Source organism: Chlorocebus sabaeus, chromosome 12 (assembly GCF_047675955.1).
Source record: "Chlorocebus sabaeus isolate Y175 chromosome 12, mChlSab1.0.hap1, whole genome shotgun sequence".
Taxonomy (NCBI): Eukaryota; Metazoa; Chordata; class Mammalia; order Primates; family Cercopithecidae; genus Chlorocebus; species Chlorocebus sabaeus.
The window spans coordinates 1,981,804-2,004,784 of record NC_132915.1 but is presented as its reverse complement, the minus strand read 5'-3'; the positions used below and the strand labels follow the sequence as shown (position 1 = coordinate 2,004,784).

The following is a 22,981-nucleotide window of genomic DNA, read 5'->3' as shown; positions in this document are numbered from 1 at the left end:
GGCCTTGGAATCTCTCAGCTGTCCCTTGTTTACCTTGGTCCTCATGAGCCTTTATGGGTGGGAAGGCGACATCAGGGATACTTTTTCTCCATGAATAATCAGCCCGGGGCATCCTCCAGAGCTCAGCAGCAGATGGAAAGCCCAGGATGCCAGACCTGTCCGTAGTTATAAACTGGTCTGTTTCTTTACATTCGCCATGTTGCAGATCATTCATTTTGATCAGCATGACATGACGGCTTAATGACATTACGTTGTTTTTGGGGCAACAGTGAACTGGTCTAAACTATATTTTGGGTTTTTTGTTTGTTTCTTTGGGGAAGGATTTTCTAATTACAGAGGAAGATTTAGCCTGAGAATAGGAAGTGTTACAGTTACTGAGTGTATGTGTGTCCGTGTGTACATTCTTGTGAACGTGTGTTAGTTGGGATGGAACCTGACAGAGCGTCCAAGATTATTAGAAGAATACGCAGAAGCAAACTGCGTGACCGTGGTCTTTTTTATAGGCTGCTCTTTAGTAGATGCTCCCACCTGTTGCCACTGGATTTCTTCCTTCTAGTTACTTCCTCTTTCAGTGTGGGGCACCAGATTTCCAACCTTCTTTTTTGGGGGAAGGGAGTGTGATGGACGTAGATCATTTATTCAGTAAGCATCGTGTAATACGGTAAGGAAGTATGATGTAATAAACCATTTGTATTGGCAGAGAACAGGTTTTCTTTTTAACTGAAAGTAATTCCTCACTAGTATCTCGTCATAAAAATCCTGAAGTAGAATCACATGCAAGGCATGTGTCATTATGGGCTGCTCTTCTGGGAGGTTCTTCAAAGACCCAATGTAAAGAGTTGAGTTTTGCAGTATGCAGTGTTATGTGATGTAGGGCATCCATTTGCAGTATGCAGTGTTATGTAGGGCATCCATTGTAACAGGCATTTATGAAGATTTCTTTTGCAGCTTAGTGGTACTGTAGTCAACTAGACTGCTTTAAAAATGGTGCCTTTTGGCCAGGCATGGTGGTTCACACCTGTAATCCCAGCACTGTGGGAGACCAAGGTGGGCGAATCACCTGAGGTCAGGAGTTCAAGATCAGCCTGGGCAACATGGTGATAGCCCATCTCTACAAAAATACAAAAATTAGCCGGGCATGATGGTGGGTGCCTATAATCCCAGCTACTCGGGAGGCTGAGGCAGGAGGATCGCTTGAATCTGGGAGGCAGAGATTGCAGTGAGCTGAGATCGCGCCGCTGCAGTCCAGCCTGGGTGACAGAGTGAGACTCCATCCCAAAAAACAAACAAAGAAAATGGTGCCTTTTGTATAATTTACTCAACTCCGAATGTCATTTTGTTTTTAATTTCCTTATTAAAAGTCTTCATCTAAGGCCTTCATGGTTTTTCTTCGGCAGTATTGTGGTGGCTCCAGGTAATCATCCAGATACTAACTCTGCATGTGGCAGAGGCAGGCAGTGCCCTCGAGCAGTGCTTCTCTGACTTAAGTGTGCATGAGGCACCCGGCACTTGTTGAAATATGGGTTATGATTAGTGGGGTGGGGGCAGGGCCCAAGATTTCACATTTCTAGCAGAGGCTGCTGGTCCAGGGACTACACATTGAATTGCAAGTCCTAGGAAACTGATGCTTTTGTGGGTTGATTTTAGCTGTGTCCAGATTTTTTTGTTTTGTTTTTCAGAATCAGCATCATCATTTATTTTTTAATATTTTGTTGCCTGCTGTTCAGAAGTCAAGGTGAGAGTCAGGGGATACAAATCCTGCTTAGTCAAAAGTTTTTGTTAAATAGACAGTTTCCTTTAGTCACCCTCTGAATCTGCTACTCCGATTAACATGAGTTCAAATCTAGCTGGGCATGGCGGTGTTCACCTGTAGACCAGGCTATGCAGGAGGCTGAGGCGAGAGGACCACTTATCCCAGGAGTCTGAGGCTGCAGTGAGCTCAGGATTCCTTTTGGTAATATCCTAAAAACAATATATAAAAATAGCCCCACATAACACAAATAACAAAGTTTTAGGCCACACTTTCAAAGAAGAAAGCAAAATACTAGTTTTTCTAAGCTCTGAGTTATGTGTATAGACCCCGGGGGATTTTTGATGAGTCTCAGCAAATCTCCTTCCTCCTCCGTTACAACATTTTGTGTATCCCTTCTCTGCTTTTCAAACCCTTTCTGCTATTATTTGCAGCTTTTTGGCCCTAGAAAAGATCAGTCGAAGGTTTTCTTTCTTTCCCTCTTGTGTCTTTGTAGTTATTTTAGGAATAGAAGTCCCTGAGGGACTGTGTTCAACAATGGCTTGGGTTGAAAAATACAAAATCATTTCTTCATCCCAATTTTGACTCATTGATTTCTGTGAGCAAGTTATTTTGCTTTAACATTGGCACTTAGCCTTATGAAAATACCATACGTGCAAGAAAGAAAGTGAGAAATACACAAGTACTAGTGACTTTTAGGAGAAAGTTGTAGTACATAAAATATTATTCCAATGATTGATTTCTCTCTTTTTTTTTTTTTTTTTTAAGACAGAGCCTTGTTCTGTTGGCCAGGCTGGAGTGCAGTGGTACGCCCTCGACTCACTGCAAACTCCGCCTCCCAGGTTCCAGTGATCCTCCTGCCTCAGCCTCCCGAGTATCTGGGATTACAGGTGTGCACCACCACACCCTGCTAAATTTTTGTATTTTTAGTAGAGGCAAGGTTTCACCATGTTGGCCAGGCTTGTCTCGAAATCCTGACCTCAAGTGATCCACCCGCCTCAGTCTCCCAAAGTGGTAGGATTACAGGCATGAGCCACCAGTGCCTGGCCAGTTTCTCTTTTATAAATGGTCAGTTTTGGGGGAGAGTTTAAGTTTTTTATCAATTGTAAAATGGCCATTTGCTCAGCTTGTCTAATCCTGACTACAGTGATGACAGTAAACCATGTGGCACCATTGACATTGAGCTGATCTTCAGGACGTGATGACAAGTATATTGTCTGTGCTAAAATGGATTTGGTAGATTTCATAACTTGAGCCATGAGGCCTGTCGTGCTGCATACTGATGGTTTTGGCAGGTTTGGAGATGGGTATGTGTGTTAGCAATGGAAAGTAATTCTTAAGCCATGAGGTTTACTAGAGGAACAAATAACCATCTATAATGCTGACACCTGGACAGGCCGTTCTGCCTTTAAGGAACTGAAAGTGAAGCCTGGGATGGGTAGAGAGTTTTCTAGTGCTCCCAGGCCATTTATTCATTCCGTTTAAATATTCACCCCTGTGATCTTAATATATATTAGTAGGCTTGTTTTTTTTTTGTGGGAAGATTAAATAAGATGGTGTAGGTATAACTTGTAGGGTGAGGTTAGCTTGTATTTCGAGTTCACCCTTTAGTCTAATCCCTTTCCACAATATAAGATGCCTGGCATGTACATTTTTTTTTTCCCGAGACAGAGTCTTGCTTTGTCACCCAGGCTGAAGTACAATGGTGTAATCTTGGCTCAGTGTAACCTCCGCCTTCCGGGTTCAAGTGATTCTCTTGCCTCAGCCTCCCGAGTAGCTGGGATTACAGGCACCCGCCATCACGTCTCGCTAATTTTTGTATTTTTAGTAGAGATGGGGTTTCACCATGTTGGCCAGGCTGGTCTCGAACTCCTGACCTCATGATCTGCTCTGCCTCAGCTTCCCAAAGTGTTGGGATTACAGGCGTGAGCCACTGCGCCTGGCCTGACATGGAATTTTTAATGATGACAGTGATGAGGTCAACAATAAAAATGACATGATAAACCAAATCAGTCACTTCCAAATTGATCAGCAGTACCACGCACGCGGCACATGCTCAGTAGCGGCTCTAGTATTTGGTCACAGATGTATCCAGGTAACCATGTGGAAGTGCAGTCACTGGAAGGAGCTTCTGCCCTTCTAAACGGGAGGAGGTTTCCTTCCTTGCTGCTAGAACCCAGATCAATGGATTAAGAAACACCAGGCTGAGGCTGGACACAGTGGCTCATGCCTGTAATCCCAGCACTTTGGGAGTTCAAGGCAGGAGGATCACTTGAGCCCAGGAGTTGGAGACCAGCCTGGCCAACATAGTGAGACTCTGTTTCTACAAAAAAATTAAACAACAACAACAACAACAAAAAACTAACTGGGCATGGTGGCATGAACAGGTAGTCTCAGCTGCTGCTCAGGAGGCTGATGTCGGAGGATTGTTTGCACCTAGGAGTTGGAGATTTCAGTGAACTATGATAATGCCACTGCACTCCAGCCTGGGCAGCAGAGCAGTACCTTCTGTTTCTTTCTTTCTTTCTTTTTTTTTTTTTTTTGAGACAGAGTCTTGCTCTGTCGGCCAGGCTGGAGTGCAGTGGCATGATCTCGGCTCACTGCAATCTTCACCTTCCGAGCTCAAGCAATTCTCCTGCCCCAGCCTCCCAAGTAGCTGGGATTACAGGCGTATGCCACCACACCTGGCTAATTTTTGTAATTTTTTTTAGTAGAGAAGGCGTTTCACCATGTTGGACAGGCTGGTCTCGAACTCCTGACCTTGGGTAATCCGCCTGCCTTGGCCTCCCAAAGTGCTGGGCTTAGAGGCATGAGCCACCGCGCCCGGCCGACCCATTTCTTAAAAATGAAAAAGAGGCCAGGTGCAGTGGCTCATGCCTGTAATCCCAGCATTTTGGGATGCCGAGGCAGGTGGATCACCTGAGGTCAGGAGTTTGAGACCAGCTGGCCAACGTGTTGAAACCCCATACTAAAAGTACAATACTTAGCTGCGCGTAGTGGTGCACACCTCTAATCCCAGCTACTCAGGAGGCTACAGTGGGAGAATTGCTTGAACCTGGGAGGCGGAGTTTGCAGTAAGCCAAAATCACGCTGTTGTACTCCAGGCTGGGTGACAGAGCAAGATTCCATCTCAAAAAATTATAATAATTAAAAAATAAAAAACCCCAAGCTGAAAGCCAACTAGTATGAAGAAAGTGAGTGCAGAAAACAACTAAGAAAAATCTATAGTATGCATACTTCAGTGAAATTTTGCTCATTTTGTGCTGCCCTTGGTTAAATGTGAACCGTATTATAAAAATGTGCCATTCCCTTAGCTTCCTGGATGACTCAAGGAGTTAGTGATTCCATTGAAATGAGATCAGTTCTGCTGTGTTACGTTCATTTTTAGTTGTGCCTCCTGTGATTTTGTTAACTAGTCTGGGGTTTTGTGTTTTTTGTTTGTTTGGTTTTGGTTATCTGGTGTTGCCTCCTTTGCCCATTATGGTTTGGTTTAGTTTTCTGTGTGTGCACATCTTGTGCTTTTTGAAGAACCTCAATCATTTATCTATGACTGATTTCAGTATCATAAAGTTAAATTAACATGGGGTAGTTATGTAACTAGTGACTGAGTCCCCAAGTATCAAACCTGTTTAAACACAGCATTTTGTTCTCCAACATAAAATGGCAAAACTCCATCCTTGTGGACCGCCCCTTTGTATCCCTGTTGCTGTTTTGGGCTTTTAGGGTGTCTAAAATTACATATGGCTCGATTGATTGATTGATTGATGATTGCGTAATTTATTTTGGCTTCCCAATTTGAACATCTGTTCTTTCCCCTTCACCCCTTTCCAGATGTCCCCTAGCTGTGCTGACCTCTGCACTGTGTAGTGTTGTCATCTGGTGGATTGTTTGTGACTACATTCTTCCCATCCTGCTATTCTGTCTCGATGGTTTCAGAACACAGTAGCCATCAGGACCCCCTGACAGATAGCTGCTGTAAGTGTCCCGTTCTGTTTCTCTGCCGTTGCTTACTTCTGGTGCCTAGTGTGGTTCCCACAATGCATGTTTTTCTCCTTGTCAGCTCCTAGCTTTGTTGGTTTGCCTATTTTCAAAGGTTCTTTTTCTGAATCTTTTCAATTAATGGGATGGTGGTGGGGAGGGAAGGTGGGCTTCACTATTCCTCTCATAGAAAGGATATTAAAAGTAACATATCTTGTTTTAAAGTTATGCTTATCCTTAACAGATATTTCAAAATAGCAGTTGATAAATGAAGACACTGAAACAGGTTTTCTTCCCTATCAAAAGTAGTGAGTTAGCTTGGGATAATTGGGGTGGTTTTATTTTTGTTGGTTGGCTATACAGTTTTCCTCTAGTTGTTTCTGTGTCTTGAGTATGTCCTTCCCAATCTAGCAAGGAAGCATTTTCCCCACTGATCTACTTTCATTAAATATGTGATTTTGTAGCCTCGAAATCTGCCGTTGGTACAGCAGCTCTCTCATGAGTCTTCTCTCTAGTGTGCGGAATGTCCTGCCCTGTCTCCTTTTCCTCCTCCCCTTTAGGGAATACAGTAAGTACAGTGTGTAGCACTTGATACTAAATGAAAGTAGGAGGTCAGAGCTGAGGCCGCCTGTTGAAGTTGGTGCATTCCCACATGATGGTCATTGCTCCCGCTTTTCTTCTTGCCCAAACATAGCCAGAATGCCTTTATTAGGCTGATAGCAGCAAATTTGTATTCTCTTGAGATCTTTTATCTTTGAAATGAAGACCTTAACAGCGAAGAGGCTTTATTTCTGCAGAAGAATGTGCAGGAGGCCCACTTGTGGAGCAACCTGTTGAAGACCCCCAGAAGGCGGGTGTGTCCCGCGTCACGGGTCCACCGCCACCCTCCTGTGTCTGAGCTGCATTCTTCCTTCTCTCAAGCTTTTCCCTTAATTATATTTTAAGACTTTCTTCTCTTTTTTCCTCTTGGACTTGGAAGTTATGAAAGAATGCAAAAGTTCCTGGCAAGATCTCTTCCAAAGAAAAATTCCATTGCAACCAACTCTGGTACTTTGTGGTTTCATTGAGTATTTTCACATAGCTGAGAAAGATTTAAAAATCAAACTGATTTCACTCTTCAGAATTAGGCAAAACCTGGTTAACTTGCTCCTATTGATGGCATTTTCTTGAATATCTTACAAATAAAAGCTTATTGTCGCGCATTCAGACGTGCTGTATTTCTGAGATAGATCAACCTTCTGGGTGTTTTCTCCTTTACTTCTCTTAGTCAGCTTTGATTGCCACATATTGTGACTCAAGAGCATCATGCGCTACATAGATTTATTCTTCTCAAACTGTTGTGAGTGGCAGAGATGTTCCGAATGGGTGGAACAGTAGCTAATAATACTTAGGCACTTTGTGGTTGAATGATCATTCCCAGGGTAAGTTTAAAAACGGTCTCTATCAGGCTCTTTGCTTTCAGTATTCCATGTAAACTATACCTCCTGTTATTGTTGTTAATGACGTTTGCCGTGGTATTTCTAGACCCAAGCAGAATATTCAGTTTAGCCTGACTCATTATTTGGAATTTTCAGAAGCAAAAAACTTGTGACAGTTACAGTGGTGTTAATCAGTATCATCTTTGTAGCACCCCATGACTTTCTTTCCAAAGGGTTTTATTTGTGAGTTGGTGACTCCTGAGTGCCACCATCCACCATCAGCACCACCCTCCTCTGCTGGCAGCGGACGCAGGTGGCATGGCACCGTTTGATCAGTTGTTTCCAGTGAGAAGCTCCTGTTATGCAGCATGCTTGGAGAATTAGGCCGTAACAACACTTCAGGCTTCTGAGTCAGACCCGGAGATAGTGGGAAAGGCTTGTCTGAAGGCAGCAAGGCCTCAGGGTCACCTTTGTGCATGCTCTTGTAGTGTCCAGAGTGGACAGCCAGTATACATAGTGCATAGTTGTCCTGATGGATTGTTTTCTTGGAATTGGACATTTATGTTCCAGACCTGGCTTTTTAGTTTTTGGCTTGGCCGTGTTCCTTGGGTTGCAGATTTCACTGTATCTGAAGTCTCAGAGTACTGAGGCTCCAAGGATGCTGCAGAGAAGAAGGTGAACTGCAGTAGAGGCAAGAGGTAGGTAGGACAGAGGATTTTGTCAGGGGAGATGGGAAGGAAGAAAATGCATCTGCTGCACACTGCTCTGCAAAGCCATGCCTGGCCTGGGTCGGGAGGCAGAAGGCAGCGAGTGCCCGGGTTCTCTGTGGCAGAGGCAACGCGTCACCCTCTGGTGCCTGTCAGGTGGTGTGCGCTGTCACTGGTGATAGCTCAGTGGAGTTCTACCCCCACCCTGACTTCATCAGTGTATAACCTGCAGTTAGGATAATACTGTGTTGTCAGTGCAAATAACTGGAATCTTCCCTGGTATGATTAGCACACTCAAGTTCTGTCATTCTCTTGGTTTTAAAGTTCCACAGAAATTACTAGCTATTTAATATTATTATTATATTAGTTCACTTTACACTAATTTTATAGAGAAATAAATACTTTTTAAAAGATGTTTTCCAGCAGCCTAAGCATGACTGCACGATTGAGCCGTAGTGTCTTATTTTGAATGCCATTTCAACACTTCAGTCTTAGTTAATTTGAGAAATCAGGGTTCAGATTTCCTAAGCAGGCAGTGTATCAGCTCTTGTGTTTTCCTCAGATTAATTATTTTGCAGTGTGATTGTTGTCTGTACTTTCGGCCAACCATGGCCTCAAATAATTTGAGAAGTAGGTGTTATATTTCAAAAAAGAGCCAACAGGAGTCTTGTTTTCCCCGTGCGTGAGGCAGTGGCCCAGGGGAGCGTGAGAGCTGTGGCAGTGCCAGGGCTGGCCTGGGCTTCAGAAGTAGCAGTGAAGCAGCAGCGGTTTGTTCTGTTTTATTCAAAATTCTATATTCAGATTCTTAGCAGAGATGAATAAATATTTTCTCTTCACTTTATATAAACAGAAATAATTTTTAGGGATGGGCAGGCTAGCTCATACCTACAAATCTCAACACTTTGGAAGGTCGAGGCAAGAGAATCACGGAGGCCAGGATTTTGAGACCAGCATGGGCAACATAGCGAGACCCCCATCTCTATAAAATAAAAAATAAAAAAGTTAGCTGGGTGTGGCGACATGTACCTGTAGCCAGCTACTCTGGAGGCTGAGGTGGGAGGATCAGTTGAACCCAGGATTTGAGGATGCAGTGAGCTATGATTGTGTCACTGCACTCCAGCCTGGGCAACAGAGTGAGACCCTGTCTCTTAAAAAAAAAGAAAAAAAAAGAATTTAAAAATAATCCTTTGTCTTTAGAAGTAGAATTCACAAGCCAGGGTAATAGTTGCCTTTAATCATACAATTAAGTCTTCACGTACACTCTTTTTTTTTTTTTTTTTAAATACAGAGTCTCAATCACCCAGGCTGGAGATCGGTGACACAAACATGGCTCACTACAGTCTTGACCCTGGGAGGTCAAGGTCAAGGAGATCCTCCTACCTCAACCTCCCAAGTAGCTGGAACCACAGGCACTCCCCACCATGCCCAGCTAATTATTATTATTATTATTATTATTATTTTGTAGAGAGGACGTCTCACTATGTTTAAGAATTTGGGCTTCTTAATGGTGTCTTGTTTCAGGACTGAAAATGTGAGAAGCTGCTTTTACTTTTGAGCACAAAGATTGGTTTGGCTGGAGGATTTCTTTGGTGTAGGAATTGCTTAAAATGCCCAGGCTGGTCTCCAACTTTTGGCCTCAAGTGATCCTCCTGCCTTGGTCTCCCAAAGTGCTGGAATTATAGGCATAAACCACCACACCCAGCTCCTTTTTCTGTTGTATTAGAACATGCAACGTATCAGATGATCACACTCTAGGAGAATTTCTGAACCAAACATTGGCTGATTTAAACAGGATTCACGTCCCCCTGTGAGACAGAAAGCTAGTTTCTTTTTTTTTTTTTTTGAGATGGAGTCTTGCTCTGTCCCCTTGGCTGGAGTGCAGTGGCACTATCTCGGCTCACTGCAAGCTCCGCCTCCTGGGTTCCCGCCATTCTCCTGCCTCAGCCTCCTGAGTAGCTGGGACTACAGGCGCCGCCACCTCGCCCGGCTAGTTTTTTGTATTTTTTAGTAGAGACGGGGTTTCACCAGGTTAGCCAGGATGGTCTCGATCTCCTGACCTCATGATCCACCCGTCTTGGCTTCCCAAAGTGCTGGGATTACAGGCTTGAGCCACCGCACCCGGCCAGAAAGCTAGTTTCAAGGGGCCCTCAGAAATCCTGCATGAGTAAAGTGAAACAGTGAGGAAAACTGCCCCCCTTCTCCCCAAAAGGCTTGGGACCGCTGGCCCAGACAAGCTCCAGGTTCTGCTCTGGTTGCCTTTTTTTTTTGAGATGGAATCTCGCTCTTTGGCCCAGGCTGGAGTGCAGTGGTGCGATCTTGGCTCACTGCAACCTCTGCTGCCCACGTTCAAGCAGTTCTCCTGCCTCAGCCACCTGAGTAGCTGGAATTATAGGCACCCGCCACCACACCCGGCTAATTTTTGTATTTTTAGTAGAGACAGGGTTTCACCATCTTGGCCAGGCTGGTCTTGAACTCCTGACCTTGTGATCCACCCGCCTTGGCCTCTCAAAGTGCTGGGATTACAGGCATGAGCCGCCACGCCCAGCCTCTTGTTGCTTTTTCAGTGATGAGACGTTTAGCACTTCACCAAGTGTTGGATATGCTTTGGTTTGGGTGATGCTAAGGTTGTAGAAATGTATTAATCTTAGCATATTTTAAGGCCCTGTCATTGGTATATTAGCCGGCATGGTGGTAGCTGAGGTCTGTGAGGTAGGATGCTCACTCGTAATGGTTCCTTTTTACTCTTTTGAGCTGGGTTCTCATAAGTTGTTACTGGCTTTCTCACCTTTATGTTTGAATAGGAGAGAAGAAAGCTTGTTAAGTCAGTGTTTTCTCTTTCAGAAAAGTAAAAGTTGGTATCTATAAATGTGTGTATATGTGTTTAGTTTGTCATTGATTATCTCTTGAAGAAAAGAGTTGCATATAGGCCTGGCGTGGTGGCTCACACCTGTAATCCCAGCACTTTGGGAGGCTGAGATGGGCAGATCACCTGAGGTCAGGAGTTCGAGACCAGCTTGGCCAACATGGCAAAACCTCATCTTTACTAAAAATACAAAAATTAGCCAGGTGAGGTTGTGGGCGCCCATGGTCCCAGCTACTCAGGAGGCTGAGGCAGGAGGATCGTTTGAACCTGGGAGGCGGAGGTTGCAGTGAGCTGAGATTACACCACTGCACTCCAGCCTGGACAACAGAGCAAGACTCTGTCTCAAAAAAAAAAAAAAAAAAAAAGAAAAGAAAAGCATATAAAATCTTTTGATGTCTTCTGCTATTTTCCCTATGACAATTTAAAGAAAAAAAAGTCAGAGGACCATCTGCCTCTAAAAGGACATTCCATGTGGCCTTTATTTCCAGGTGTTCTTTTCTGATTCATCGTGTACTTCCTACTGGGCAGTCTACTCTCATAGGCAGCAGTTTTGCAAGCTTTTTAGAGTTTAATTAAGGCAAGCTTTACAAAATTTAAGTGTTTTCACTTTCATTTTAGTGGCACTTGGAGATTTAGTGTTATAATCCAGACGAAACTCATATTTTGCTTAAACACTTTCTAAAATTTTGAAATGTTACATAAAATTAGTATTGATTTAGTGGATTATTACCCATACTTACAGCTTTGAAGAGTAAATATTGTATAGTTATTTCCTGAATTTATGTTCCTATTCTTTAGAATTTGGGCTTCTTAATGGTGTCTTGTTTCATGACTGAAAGTCTGAGAAGCTGCTTTTACTTTTGTTGGGCAGAAAGATTTGTTTGGCTGAATTTCTTTGGTGTAGGAATTGCTTAAAATCCCAAGTCATTCACCTTCCAGAAGCAAAGCCCTCCGGTTATCTTTGTGTAGCCTTCAAAGAGAAATGAGATGCTTCATTTTAAAAGGCCTTGATGTAAAAATGTGTTTCACCTTTTTTTGGTAAATGTGTTGATGGAAAATCCTCTCAATTCTCAAGATAATTTGCACTAAAGTGCAAAAATACTTTCCTCTGTCAAGTATTTGCAAATGGTTTCAGTGAATGTAATCTTATTTTTTTCCAACTATTTTCAGAGTAATTCTTCAATCCAGTGTTCAGAGCTGTAAAACATCTGAACCTAACATTTCTGGCAGTGCAGGCATTACTAAAAGAACCACCAGATCTGCTTCAAGGAAAAGCAGTGTTAAAAGGTGAGAAAAGAATCCTACTCTTCTGAAAAGTTGCAAGCATTGGCTTTCCAGTTTAATATTTGGACCCTACCTCTGAAGATTGACATGAAATTAGGAGAAAGTAGAGTCTGTGTGTTACTTGTTCATTATCTAAGAAAATCTGGACCATTTTAATGTAGGCTTTTGTTTTGTATTTCAGAAGTAATTCTCGACACTGGAAATATGGTCTCTGGGTCATGATATGGGAAAGTTTTTAAATTAAGAATTTCCAAAGCTGGCTGTCAGGACGTGGAGGACATCATTCTAGGTGCATATCAGACACAGCATCATTGCTGGACGATTAGCTGAAATGAGTGTGATGGTGGACGTGGGATAACTCTAGAGAGTTTGAGGATCCTTCTCTGCCTAGTGACTCTTTGTCCTCTTGGCCACAGCCCACACCCGAGGCACTAGTTCTTGCACTGTCTTCAGTAAGTGGAGGCAAAATTTCTCAAAACCAATGTGTTCTGTGACCACGTCGGTGACTCTGTTGTCTTTGGATATTTCTCATGAAGTAGACATGTCATTTTTAAAGTTTTCTGATGACAGATCCCATCTGAGGAGAGAATAGATAGCCCAGGAGTGGAAGTGGGGATAGATGGCTCAGGAGTAGAAGGGGGCATCTTTTCATCTTTGCCTGGTGTTGGCTGCCCATGGAGCCCTGTTTCTGTTCTCCTGGTAAAAACGATCTCTTCTAACAGATGTGAGCGACCTGAAGATAATCAGAACCAGACTTTAAAATGTCCTGCACATGTGCCCCGCTTCTCTTCGGCTTCCCTGCCCTGTGTATCTGAGGCTTTGGGCCTCGGGGCCTTATCGGTGTGAAATTAGTCCCCAGTGCAAAGCAGCCAGTTTCCCGAGGGACCCTTGGCAGAGCTGGGAGCTCTGTGTGCTTTGCATTTGGAGGACTCGTTCAGCTCTGCCGTGTTTCCTCGTCACTGTCTGTTTCGTACAGCCTTACTGCACACTTACACTCACATGAGGACGCAGCAGTGCCCCGGCATGAGGATTTGAGGACTGTCAGGCACTGACTCATGATTCCAGGATTTAAAATTTTTCATTAGAAATGTACCAAATATTCCTATTTCTTTACTCTTTGATTCTACTTGAGAAGAATATTAGAGAAATACTGACCAAAGGTCAAAGATTTAGGTACATTGGAACAACGGCGGAGTGTTATCTATAACAGTGAGAAACAGGAAATAGGCTCAAGATTGTTACATTATGCCAAATGAATTGGGAGTCATACAGTTTAGTGCACAAAGCAATGAGTGAAGAGAGCCATGCATAAGAATTCGGAAGTAAGGGCCGGGCGCAGTGGCTCTCGCCTGTAATCCCAGCACTTTGGGAAGCCAAGGTGGGTGGATCACTTGAGGTCAGGAGTTCGAGACCAGCCTGGCCAACATGGTGAAACATCGTCTCTACTAAAAATACAAAAATTAGCCGGGCGTGGTGGCGGGCACCTGTGGTCCCAGCTACTTGGGAGGCTGAGGCAGGAGAATTGCTTAAACATGGGAGGCGGAGGTTGCAGTGAGCCGAGATCGCGCCACTGCACTCCAGCCTAGGTGAAAGAGCGAGACTCTGTCTCAAAAAAAAAAAAATTCTGAAGTATGACTCTAATTTTGTAAGTATACTATGTATGTATAGAAATATAAAGATGTATAAATATTTATGTACCTACAATACATCTGTATTTATAGATGAATAAGTGTCTATATATGTATAGAAATAAGACAAAGGAAAAATATGCTATGATACTAATAAAAGTTCTGGTTGGTGGGACAGTGGGGATTTTTTTTTCTTTTTTATCATCTTATTTTCCAATTTTTCTACAATAAATGAAGGGAAATGGGAGTGTTTTAACTGACGCTTTTAGGTGAGCCAAACTATTAATTCAGGCCAGGTGCAGTGGCTCATGCCTGTAATCCCAGCACTTTGGGAGGCCAAGGCAGGTAGATCATGAGGTCAGGAGTTCAAGACCAGCCTGGCCAAGATGGTGAAACCTCGTCTCTACTAAAAATACAAAAATTAGCTGGGTGCAGTGGCGGGTGCCTGTAATCCCAGCTACTCTGGAGGCTGAGGCTGGAGAATCACTTGAACTTCGGAGGCAGAGCTTACAATGAGCTGAGATTACGCCATTGCACCCCAGCCCGGGTGACAGAGCAAGACTCCGTCTCAAAAAAAAAAAAAAAATCAAATAAAAAGCCTATCATTGATGACAGTTAATTAGTTAATTTTGACATGTCTTGAAGGGGCGTATCCTTTTTAGGTATTGAGTGCATGAGTACTCGGGCTTTTTTTTTTTCTCTCTTTGACATGGAATTGCCCAGGCTGGAGTGCAATAGTGTTATCTCGGCTCACTACAACCTTCGCCTTCCGGGTTCAAACCATTCTCCTGCCTCATCCTCCCAAGTAGCTAGGATTACTACTTGTGGGTGGCATGTACGACCACACCTGGCTAATTTTTGTATTTTTGGTAGAGATGGGGTTTCACCATTTTGGCCAGGCTGATCTCAAACTCCTGATCTCAAATGACCCACCTACCTCAGCCTCCCAAAGTACTGGGATTACAGGCATGAGCCACCGCGCCTGGCCGCTCAGGTTTTTATTACAGCCTAGTGTGTCTTGCACATTTAATTCTGCTGTTTGCTTTTTTAGATTATGCTTTTTAGGTTACAGAGGAGTAGAGTCCGGGAGCCTGGCTAGTGCTTGCCAGGTCATACCATCTTCCTTTGAGGGAGGAAGGGCTGGCCTTGCTTCTGTTTTTCTATCTAGGTCTTGTTGCGTTTCCATGTCACTCCGGTGACCTGAACTCCTGCCTCTCTGGAGAAGTGGTTCCTGGTTGCAGCAAGTGTCTGCCTGAGGCCCCTGGCAGGGGTGATATGAGGGTCCTAAGGGAGATTTCAGAGCCAGTGATCTGGACTGAATGTTGAAATGGCCCAAAGCAGTTTCCAGCAATTTTGGATAGTTCTGAAAACCAAAACGACTTCCTTTAAATTCCAGAACGGACTTTCAGAGATGATGTGGAGAGCAAAAGGAGCCTAACAGTGAGGATTAACTGGGGCTTACCTTCCTCTAAGCGGGTTCTTTCTTTGTGCCTCTTTTGGGGCTTCGGCCTGTGTTCACATCACCTTACCTGTTATCCACCTGCAGCTTACAAAAAAAAAAAAGCAAATAAATTATGTATAGTTTTTAAGAATTGGAGTCAGCCACGCTGTAGCCTGGAGCTTTTACCCTACTGAATATTGTTCATAATATCCTACTGAATCATATTCATTTCTGGTTGGAGGGTAATGAGGGAGTTAGTATGTTGGTGCATGGTCTGATTCTGGGCACAATAGTATGAGCTAAATTTGAATAAATTTAAAGTATTGAGTGAAATCTTTAAACAGCAGTAGAAGAAAATAGAGCACCCTTTTGGGGTCCTTTCATCCCTACCTGCAAGGCACCAGGGTCGCCAGTTCCTACTGGTTTGTCATCATCTCTGTGGTGCATAGGAACTTGACCTGCCATTTTCATGTTCCTTGCCATCCAGGCTGAAGACTCCACCCAAACTCGCTTTGTACTTCATTGGCACTTTTGATTTTTGGGTTTACTGAGAGGCTCTTCAGCTTTGGGGAACTTTTTCAAAAACGTCAAAAGAGCAATTACTTGCAGCAGCTGAAAAAATAGGAGTGATGTCTTCACTATTTGTCTTTGGGAAAAGGTGCCGCAGTTTCTCACAGAAGATGACTATCCCCTCGTGTATCCACTTGAAGCTGTGCCCCATCGAAACCTAAATTTCATGTGGCCACAGGTCTGGGACGGCCGCCAGGCAGCCGGTGTGGCCCTCGGTCCTGCCAGGGCTCTCTGTGGCACCTTCTCCTTCCCTTCCCCGAGTCTGGAGAGGGAGGTGAGTGAGCTTCTCCACTTCCCACTCCCTGTTAGAGCTAGAAATCCATGCTAACCTTTCTCTTTTAAGAATTAATAAATCCAGTGAATAATTGGCTCCGTTGAATTGGCCTGTTTTCAGTGTTCTCATGTGACCTCTGTGAAGAGCTGTCTTAGAACAGTCTTGGAAATTTCATCGTGCTCCGAGTGAGAGCCTGCAGCCACGCCATTTGCTCGCATTCACTCATGTCTTCATGCAGCCCTTCCGCCGGTGTGCGTTTGTTAGCTTATGCAGTTTCTTTTGGGCAGGCTCTTTTTTTAAAATGATAACCTCATTCATTTTCTAAGAAACCGTCATGTACAAGTTACTTTAACTCTTGAGTTGCATCACTGGGAGCCATCACTTTCTGCTGCAGCTGCCAAACCAAACCTAAGGTCTGGACTTTGGGGTGCTCTGTACCTAATTCTTCATGTTGCGGGGGTTGGGGAGAGAAATGTTCAGCTTCTTTCCTTAGCCTCTTTTTTTTTTTTTTTTTTTTAAATGAGACAGTGTCTCTCTCTGTCACCCAGGCTGGAGTGCCATGGTGCGATCTCAGCTCACTACAACCTCCACCTCCCAGGTTTAAGCGATTCTCCTGCCTCAGCCTCCTGCATGGCTAGGGAATACAGGTGTGCACTACCACGCCTGGCTAAACATTTTTTTTCTGTATTTTCAGTAGAGATGAGGTTTCACCATGTTGGCCAGGCTGGTCTTGAACTCCTAACCTCAGGTGATCCACCTGCCTCGGCCTCTCAAAGTCCTGGGATTACAAGTGTGAGGCACCGCGCCCGGCCTCTTTCCTTAGCCTCTAAAACCACAAATGTTTTCAGGAGCCCTTCAGTTGGGAGCAGCTGCATCTAGGACCTCTGACTTCTTCAGTGTTCTCGGGTGGCTTGGCCCGTGTCACACTTGCCACCGCCTCTTGACCCTCAGAGCCTCAGATCTGGGTGGCTGTTCCATTGCTTCTGGGCGTTAACTTTTGGCTACTGCTGTTGTCTCCAAAGTCCATCAGGAGAGGAGTCCCAGAAGGTTGTCTCTAAATGTTTCTTGGTAAAATGCTGTTTCTCTCCAGTCTTTAAAAATATTAGTGATCCTTTGAAATTCCAGATATCTTCCCACTTGTCTCACTAGCTGACCTGGATCTTTTGGCTCAGTGCTCTGTTGGGATCTCTGAAAATGAAACAATTGATTCAAACACTCCTCCTTGAAGAGCACAGCAGCAGCATCGGGCGAGGGGCCCCTCCAGATTGGAAGTGGTTTTTCTGACTCTTCTTTTGGTTTCGTTTTCTGAAAGTTGTTATTGACCTGAAAGTGTAGCGTCATAAACTGGGGAAGGAGAGAAGAGAGGCAGGAGGAGAATTGTGGAGTGCGGAGGCAGGTGGCCCGTGGGGTGTCTCCTGTGCTTGGCGGCGCTGGAAACCGCTTAGGTGCCAGAGCTTTTTCTGTGACCAGATTCTGGCTTTTGAAATAACCCAGTAACAGTTCTCTGTCTTTTCATTCTGCCTGCTCCTCCCACAGCCTGGTTCCTCAGAGGGAAGGAAGGAGAACGAGTGCTTTGCAGCACGTGCCCCTGGCGGCATCATGGTACTTTCCTGGCCCTGCTGCCTCTCTGCCCGTCCGTCTTTTATGATTTTTATTTACTTGTATTGGTTTTTATAAATTTCTATTTTTTGCAGAACTGAACCTTTTTCTGCCCTGCCTTTCTCCTGTTTGTCTTTCCTTTGTGGTTGATATTGTGTTGTCTTCTCCAAAGTATTTGTCATTAGAAACTCACAGCAAGCGTATACTTTTTAGCATGTCAGCACTTTTATTATGTTGCCCTCCTTGTCTTTGATAACTGCCTCTGGACGCTGTGGAAACTTCACGGTAAAAATCCTTTTTTTTCCCCGTAGTCTCTCCATTTCAAGGACTAAAACAGTCTTGCGTTAAGTAAAAACCTGTGACCAGAGCTGAAGGAAGACTCTAGGAACTGAAAACTGCAGCAGAAATTAGCACAATTTGAAAACAAAACAAAATTGCAAAAGCCTTAGTTGCTTTCCACCTAAGAAGTTGATCAATGGAGAAAGTGTCCGCTGGAGTTTCAATAATGAACTTTGAGTTTGGGTGCAAGCGAATGACTCAGAGAAGGGCCCAGCTCTCAAGCTGAACGACAAAAATGCTGTTGTAAATTTAGTCTCAGGTGTAAATACCCAAGCCCTCTGGTTCCCAGGGAGCTGGCTGCTCTGTGGTGCACGTGTGTCTCTGTGATGGCAATCATTGTAGTTGCTGGCCTTCAGAAGAATTGAGGATCTGATGGAGGTTTTTTATGTATTTATTTTCTGTTCACCTTGTGACCCTGTGTCAAAATTTATAAAGATACAAAAGGCATTACTGAGATGGTACTTTCTGTAATTTGATACTATTTGGCTTAATCATCTTCACCTATTTGTAATACTGTTGTAATGTTAACTCTGTTAAGTACCCAAGCTGCTTGTCTTCCACCAAAGAGTGCTTTATTAACAAGAATCTGTGAAAACCACATTTAAATACTGTTGCACGTTGTAAGACCAGGTGGTATCTTGGTAACCTAAAACTTGCAAGAGAATATTAATGGTAGCTTTAGAAGACTCAGGAGGAGAAACTGACTTCAGAGCTGGAAGATGTTGCAAGTCATTGCTTTTTCTGTCCTTTAGGGACTGAAGAACTGGGACGTTGCCCATTGTTTGGTTGCCAGTCATACAAATTAAAATCATATTTCCTTCCTTGCATGGAAGAAACACACTGTCAGTTATTCCCCTTGGAAACAGCAATCCCAAATAATGTCGGCTTAAAAAAAGTTACCGCTTTTTTAGAGTCCTTCTCTGTAACATTGGATTTTTTTTTTTTTCCTTATGAGATCAGCCTAAGGCCATTGACGCGGCCTGCGATCTCAGTGACGATGATCTGCTTCTGGATCTCACTGTTGCCTTTGGTTAGGGAACACAACCAGTAACTCTGCAGAGCGCCTTCTCCCCCACCCTACTGGAACACAGCAGAGTCAGTGCCATGAAGCAGTCACAGAAACAGAATTGATTTGCTGCTTAAAAAAAAAAGGGGGCGGGGGCCCAAAATAAAAGAATATTTAGTACTCACCTCAGTTCCTTCCACAAGCAGTGGGTAGTTTAATGATTGTTAACCCATTTTTGCCTGTGCTGGGAGCACGGAGGGCCGAGATGTTGACAGCAGTAAGAAGCAAACGCTCTCCTAAGCCACAAGGCGTGCGCCAGGTCTAGTAGGCAACTCCATTTTACGAAGCTGCCTTTTTCACAAAACTTCAAGAAATTAAAGCAGTTGGAAGAAACAAGTTAAAGTCTTTAATGCAGAAAGGAATGGAAAGGCAGTGCCTCCATTTTGGTGCACTTTCTTGGAAGAAAGTGTGAAAATAACCGGCATCAGGAGAGACGGAAGATGCCGTGTTCTCAGCCAAACAAGCGACTCTTTCCCCGCCAGGCACTATGGGGTGGGGTCAGGCCAGCTTCTAAACACTGGGGACTGGATCACAGAAAAACAGTGGCTTTCTGTCCCTGGAAATGAATAGGCACAAAGACCCACTTGGCTGTGGGAAGACCACTCTTCAATAAGATGTGGGTGGGAGGAGGTACATTCCTTTTGCTGTTTTGAGCTGAGACAATATAAATATTCAAACTGTGCCATGCATAAAGCATTGAATTCTCAGGGCACCTCTTCTTCCCCTTACCCTTTTTAAGGCCATCCGCTCCATAAATAATAATCCAGGTAGTTGTGAAAATCGCGCTTCCATCTGATCCCTTCTTAGTTTGGCTTTTCGTCCCACCAGAACAAGTAAATGTAGGCGCCACAGCTCTTGTGAGTACTGTCTCCCTCACGGCGGACGCGCCTCCTGGTGTTTCGTCCAAGAAAAGGAAGGGTGTCCGCGGAACCACAGTCCTTTTTCATTTTATAAACTGCGTCTTCATGTTGCCTGCTCAAGTTTCCACCTATAATTGCTATCACTGTGGCTGTTTCTAAAAATCCTTCTATTTAACTGGTTCACTGAAATTAGTCATAGAAAACTTGTGATTTGGTGAAGAAGCATTCCTTGTAATAACCAAATGACTCGGGAAGGTGTGCATAGCAAGTGTTACACTTATGGGGACTGTCTCTAGAATCCAGGAAGTGTCGGTCTGAGGGATGGAAAGTTCTTCCTGCTATGAATGAGAGTGGATGCTTCCCCTCATCCCCAACTGAAACCACAAACACCTAGAATCTTCTGGGATTCTGACTTAGAGTCCTTGTTACAGAAGACCTTGTTGCTATGGAACATGAAACTGTGTCTGTCTGATGGAGAGATTCCCTTAACTTAACAGCCTTAAATAGCCCTGAAAGTACACCGGGACAGTTTGCAATGGAATTAAAATTAGAAGTGCATATTTTTAGGTGCCCTTGAAGCTTTCTGGGGACTCAAAATTATCAAGAGTCAGGGACGGTCCGGAGGAAGAGCATCTGCAAAACTGGGTTCCTAGAAGTACGGACGGACTTGGCTTTTTATAGAACTTGGTGGGGAGCAGCGCCTCGCGAGAGCAGAATGGCCTGGCGTGGCCAGTGCTTCCCGGCAGCACACGGCAGGGCTCTGCCGGCCTCAGAACTCCCCCGTTCTGAGCTTGATGCCCCGAGCCTGCCCCCTACCTCCTTCCTCCCCTCCCCTCCAGCCCTCTCACAGGGTGATTGCTACCTCTCTCTTGGGCCTAGGCAAGTTTTAGAGGAGTTCCCAAGCATTGTCATGAGGCCAGTGTGCCCACTGGCCCGATGGCCTGGGCTTGTGCGTGGCCCGAGGACTGTCCCGAGGCTTTCCCTTTTCCCGTCACCGTGGAGCCACAGAGGCAGTGCACTCATTGGATGTCTGTTCTTAACATGGCTTCTCTTTCTACATTAAAAAAAAGAATCATTATTGCATTTTGGAAAGCAGTGCTCATCAAAAGCAACTTTTAAAACCTATTTTATTGTTCCTTGAAATGTTCTCTCCCGCTGAAACTGCCCTGGAAAGGCTGCTGCTGCCCTTCCGTTTCCCCACATCAGGGTATTCTCCACGTCACTGAGCGGAGACGACTCCAGATGTGTTTAAAGACTGGACAATTCACCTATACTGTGTAGGAAATTACCTCCTTAATTACCTGGTAGAATTGTCAGCAGACATGTTCATCCAATGAGAGTACTGCAGTTTTCTATTAATAATTTGCAGACTTTTATCTAACCTGCACTCATGTACAGATTATTAAAAGTTTTAAAACGTAACTGATCAGTAGTGATCAATCATTGTCTTGATTTTTTTTTTACAGTGTATATTTCTAATCATATTTTTTAAAGCCAAGAGAACTGGTTGAATGAATGTTTATTTCCTGAAGGTATTTTTAAGATAAAGCTTCCTAATGGCCTGTAAACTTTGCATATGTGTGTAGTTTGATACATATTGTCACATTGGAAAATCTTGTGAGTTGTAACTGGTTTTATACAAAATATCGAATAGTGGAAATTGTATAATTACAATCATGTAATTAAAAGTATTAACCCAACAGCCTTTTTGTTCACTGTGTTACTTACCAGGCATTTTGAATTCTGGTAGGCAGTGGGTTAGAACATAAAGCAGAGGTAACCCGGCATCTGTGTAAGTCTTCTAGGACGCCCATAATGGAATACCCCAGACTGGATGGCTGACATAGAAGTTCGTTTCCTCACAGTTCTGGAGACTGCATGGGTAATGGTGTAAACACTTAAAAAGAGGTCACGTAAACTGTTTTGCCTTGAAGTGGGGACCCACGCATTGAAGGTAAGTCTCGAGAATCGTTCAAAGGCAAACCTGGGCCATGGGAGAGGAGATTGAAGGGCCCCTGCCCGCGGCCTCTCAGTGAACTGAAATGCAAGTGCTGTGGAAAGAGCAAGTCCCATTGGGCGGATCTTGCCCCAGCTCCGCCACTTCTGCGGCCTTGGGGACCCTTGATCTACTGGCCAAGCCTCACTTTGTTCAGTGTTTCAGTGGGACTAGCGAGCGCCTAGCGTTTGATTTAACAGAAGCACAAGGCTGTGCCTTAGCTGGGGGAGCGTGACACCCACTCTGCTGTCTCCCTCCTCCGGGTGTCTTAAGTGCAGCTGTGGGCGCATTGGAAAGGAGCATCTAGGGAGGAATTCTCCAAGAGCACGACCTTTAGCTCCTCTGTAGTGTACCCTGACTAGCTGTCACGCATTCCCGGCTGTCGGCCACGCACCGCGTCCCTGTTCTACAGAAATTCTTCCTGGGTGGTGCTGGCTATTTCCTTAGGATAAATTCTTACAAAGGGGATTTCTGGGTCAGAAATTTGTAAGATGTTAAAGCTCTTGCTGCACACTGTGAAAAAGCAAAAAGCGGCTTGGGTAGAATTGTAGAGAGCGTGCATTCTGGGCCCAGGCTGTTTGCAAACCTGAGCGCTGCCACTTAGATTTGGGCGGAGTGATTTAGGCTCCCTAAACCCGTTCCTTCTCTGAAGTGGGGATGGCAGTATCCATCTTGCAGGGTTGTGTGAGGATGAAATGAGTAGTTAGTATTTTTCGTAGCTGAGAACAAGTGTCTGGCACACGCTAAGAGCCATATATATTGTGCCTGATAACAAAAATGTTGTCCAGGAGAAGTGAAAATGCAGAGTCGCCGCTGCCCGCTCCTCTCCCGTTAGCCGCTGTTGTGACGCGGGTGAGTTGTTCAGGTCATCGCAGGACGCTGGCCTCAGCGCCGTGGGTCGCGCTCACTGTCCTGCTGCGTGTCGTCCTGGCTTCAGCTTTTCCACATTGATTTTGGGCATTTTGTCTTCCAAGCGGTTGGCACAGGCTGCCCTTCCGTCCTCGCCTCACCGTCTCTATCCGTTTACTGGGGGAGCAATGGGTCCCCCTGAGCAAAGCCTTCTGGGTTCCTCCCCAGCATCTCGGGGGTCCCTGGCCCGCGTGGGAGTGGGGGGCCTCCCGCCTCTAACCCCGCCTGACCCTGGGGGCAGGTCTGCCTGGCTCTGCCGCCTTCGGGACGAGCGTGCTCTGTCCACACCGAAATCCCGG

The 22,981-nt window shown here is 44.7% G+C and overlaps 1 protein-coding gene across 18 annotated transcripts in view; it reads left to right on the top strand.

Moving 5' to 3' along the window:
* The window catches only part of CDC14B (cell division cycle 14B), a 123,767-nt gene that overhangs the window by 94,696 nt on the left and 6,090 nt on the right, over positions 1–22,981 (top strand). For 5 of the 18 annotated variants that reach the window (XM_073021400.1, XM_073021399.1, XM_073021403.1 and 2 more), the window contains 2 exons: positions 11,887–12,003; positions 17,450–21,479. The exons of 4 other annotated variants lie outside the window; for them this stretch is intronic. In XM_073021400.1, coding sequence (XP_072877501.1) covers positions 11,887–12,003; positions 17,450–17,561 — 229 coding nt within the window. In that variant the 3' untranslated portion in view covers positions 17,562–21,479. Of the gene's footprint in view, positions 1–5,581; positions 5,726–11,886; positions 12,004–12,181; positions 15,639–17,449; positions 21,480–22,981 lie in introns of those variants that run through there. 9 more of the 18 variants (XM_007969884.3, XM_037998695.2, XM_037998694.2 and 6 more) reach the window with 5 other exon arrangements.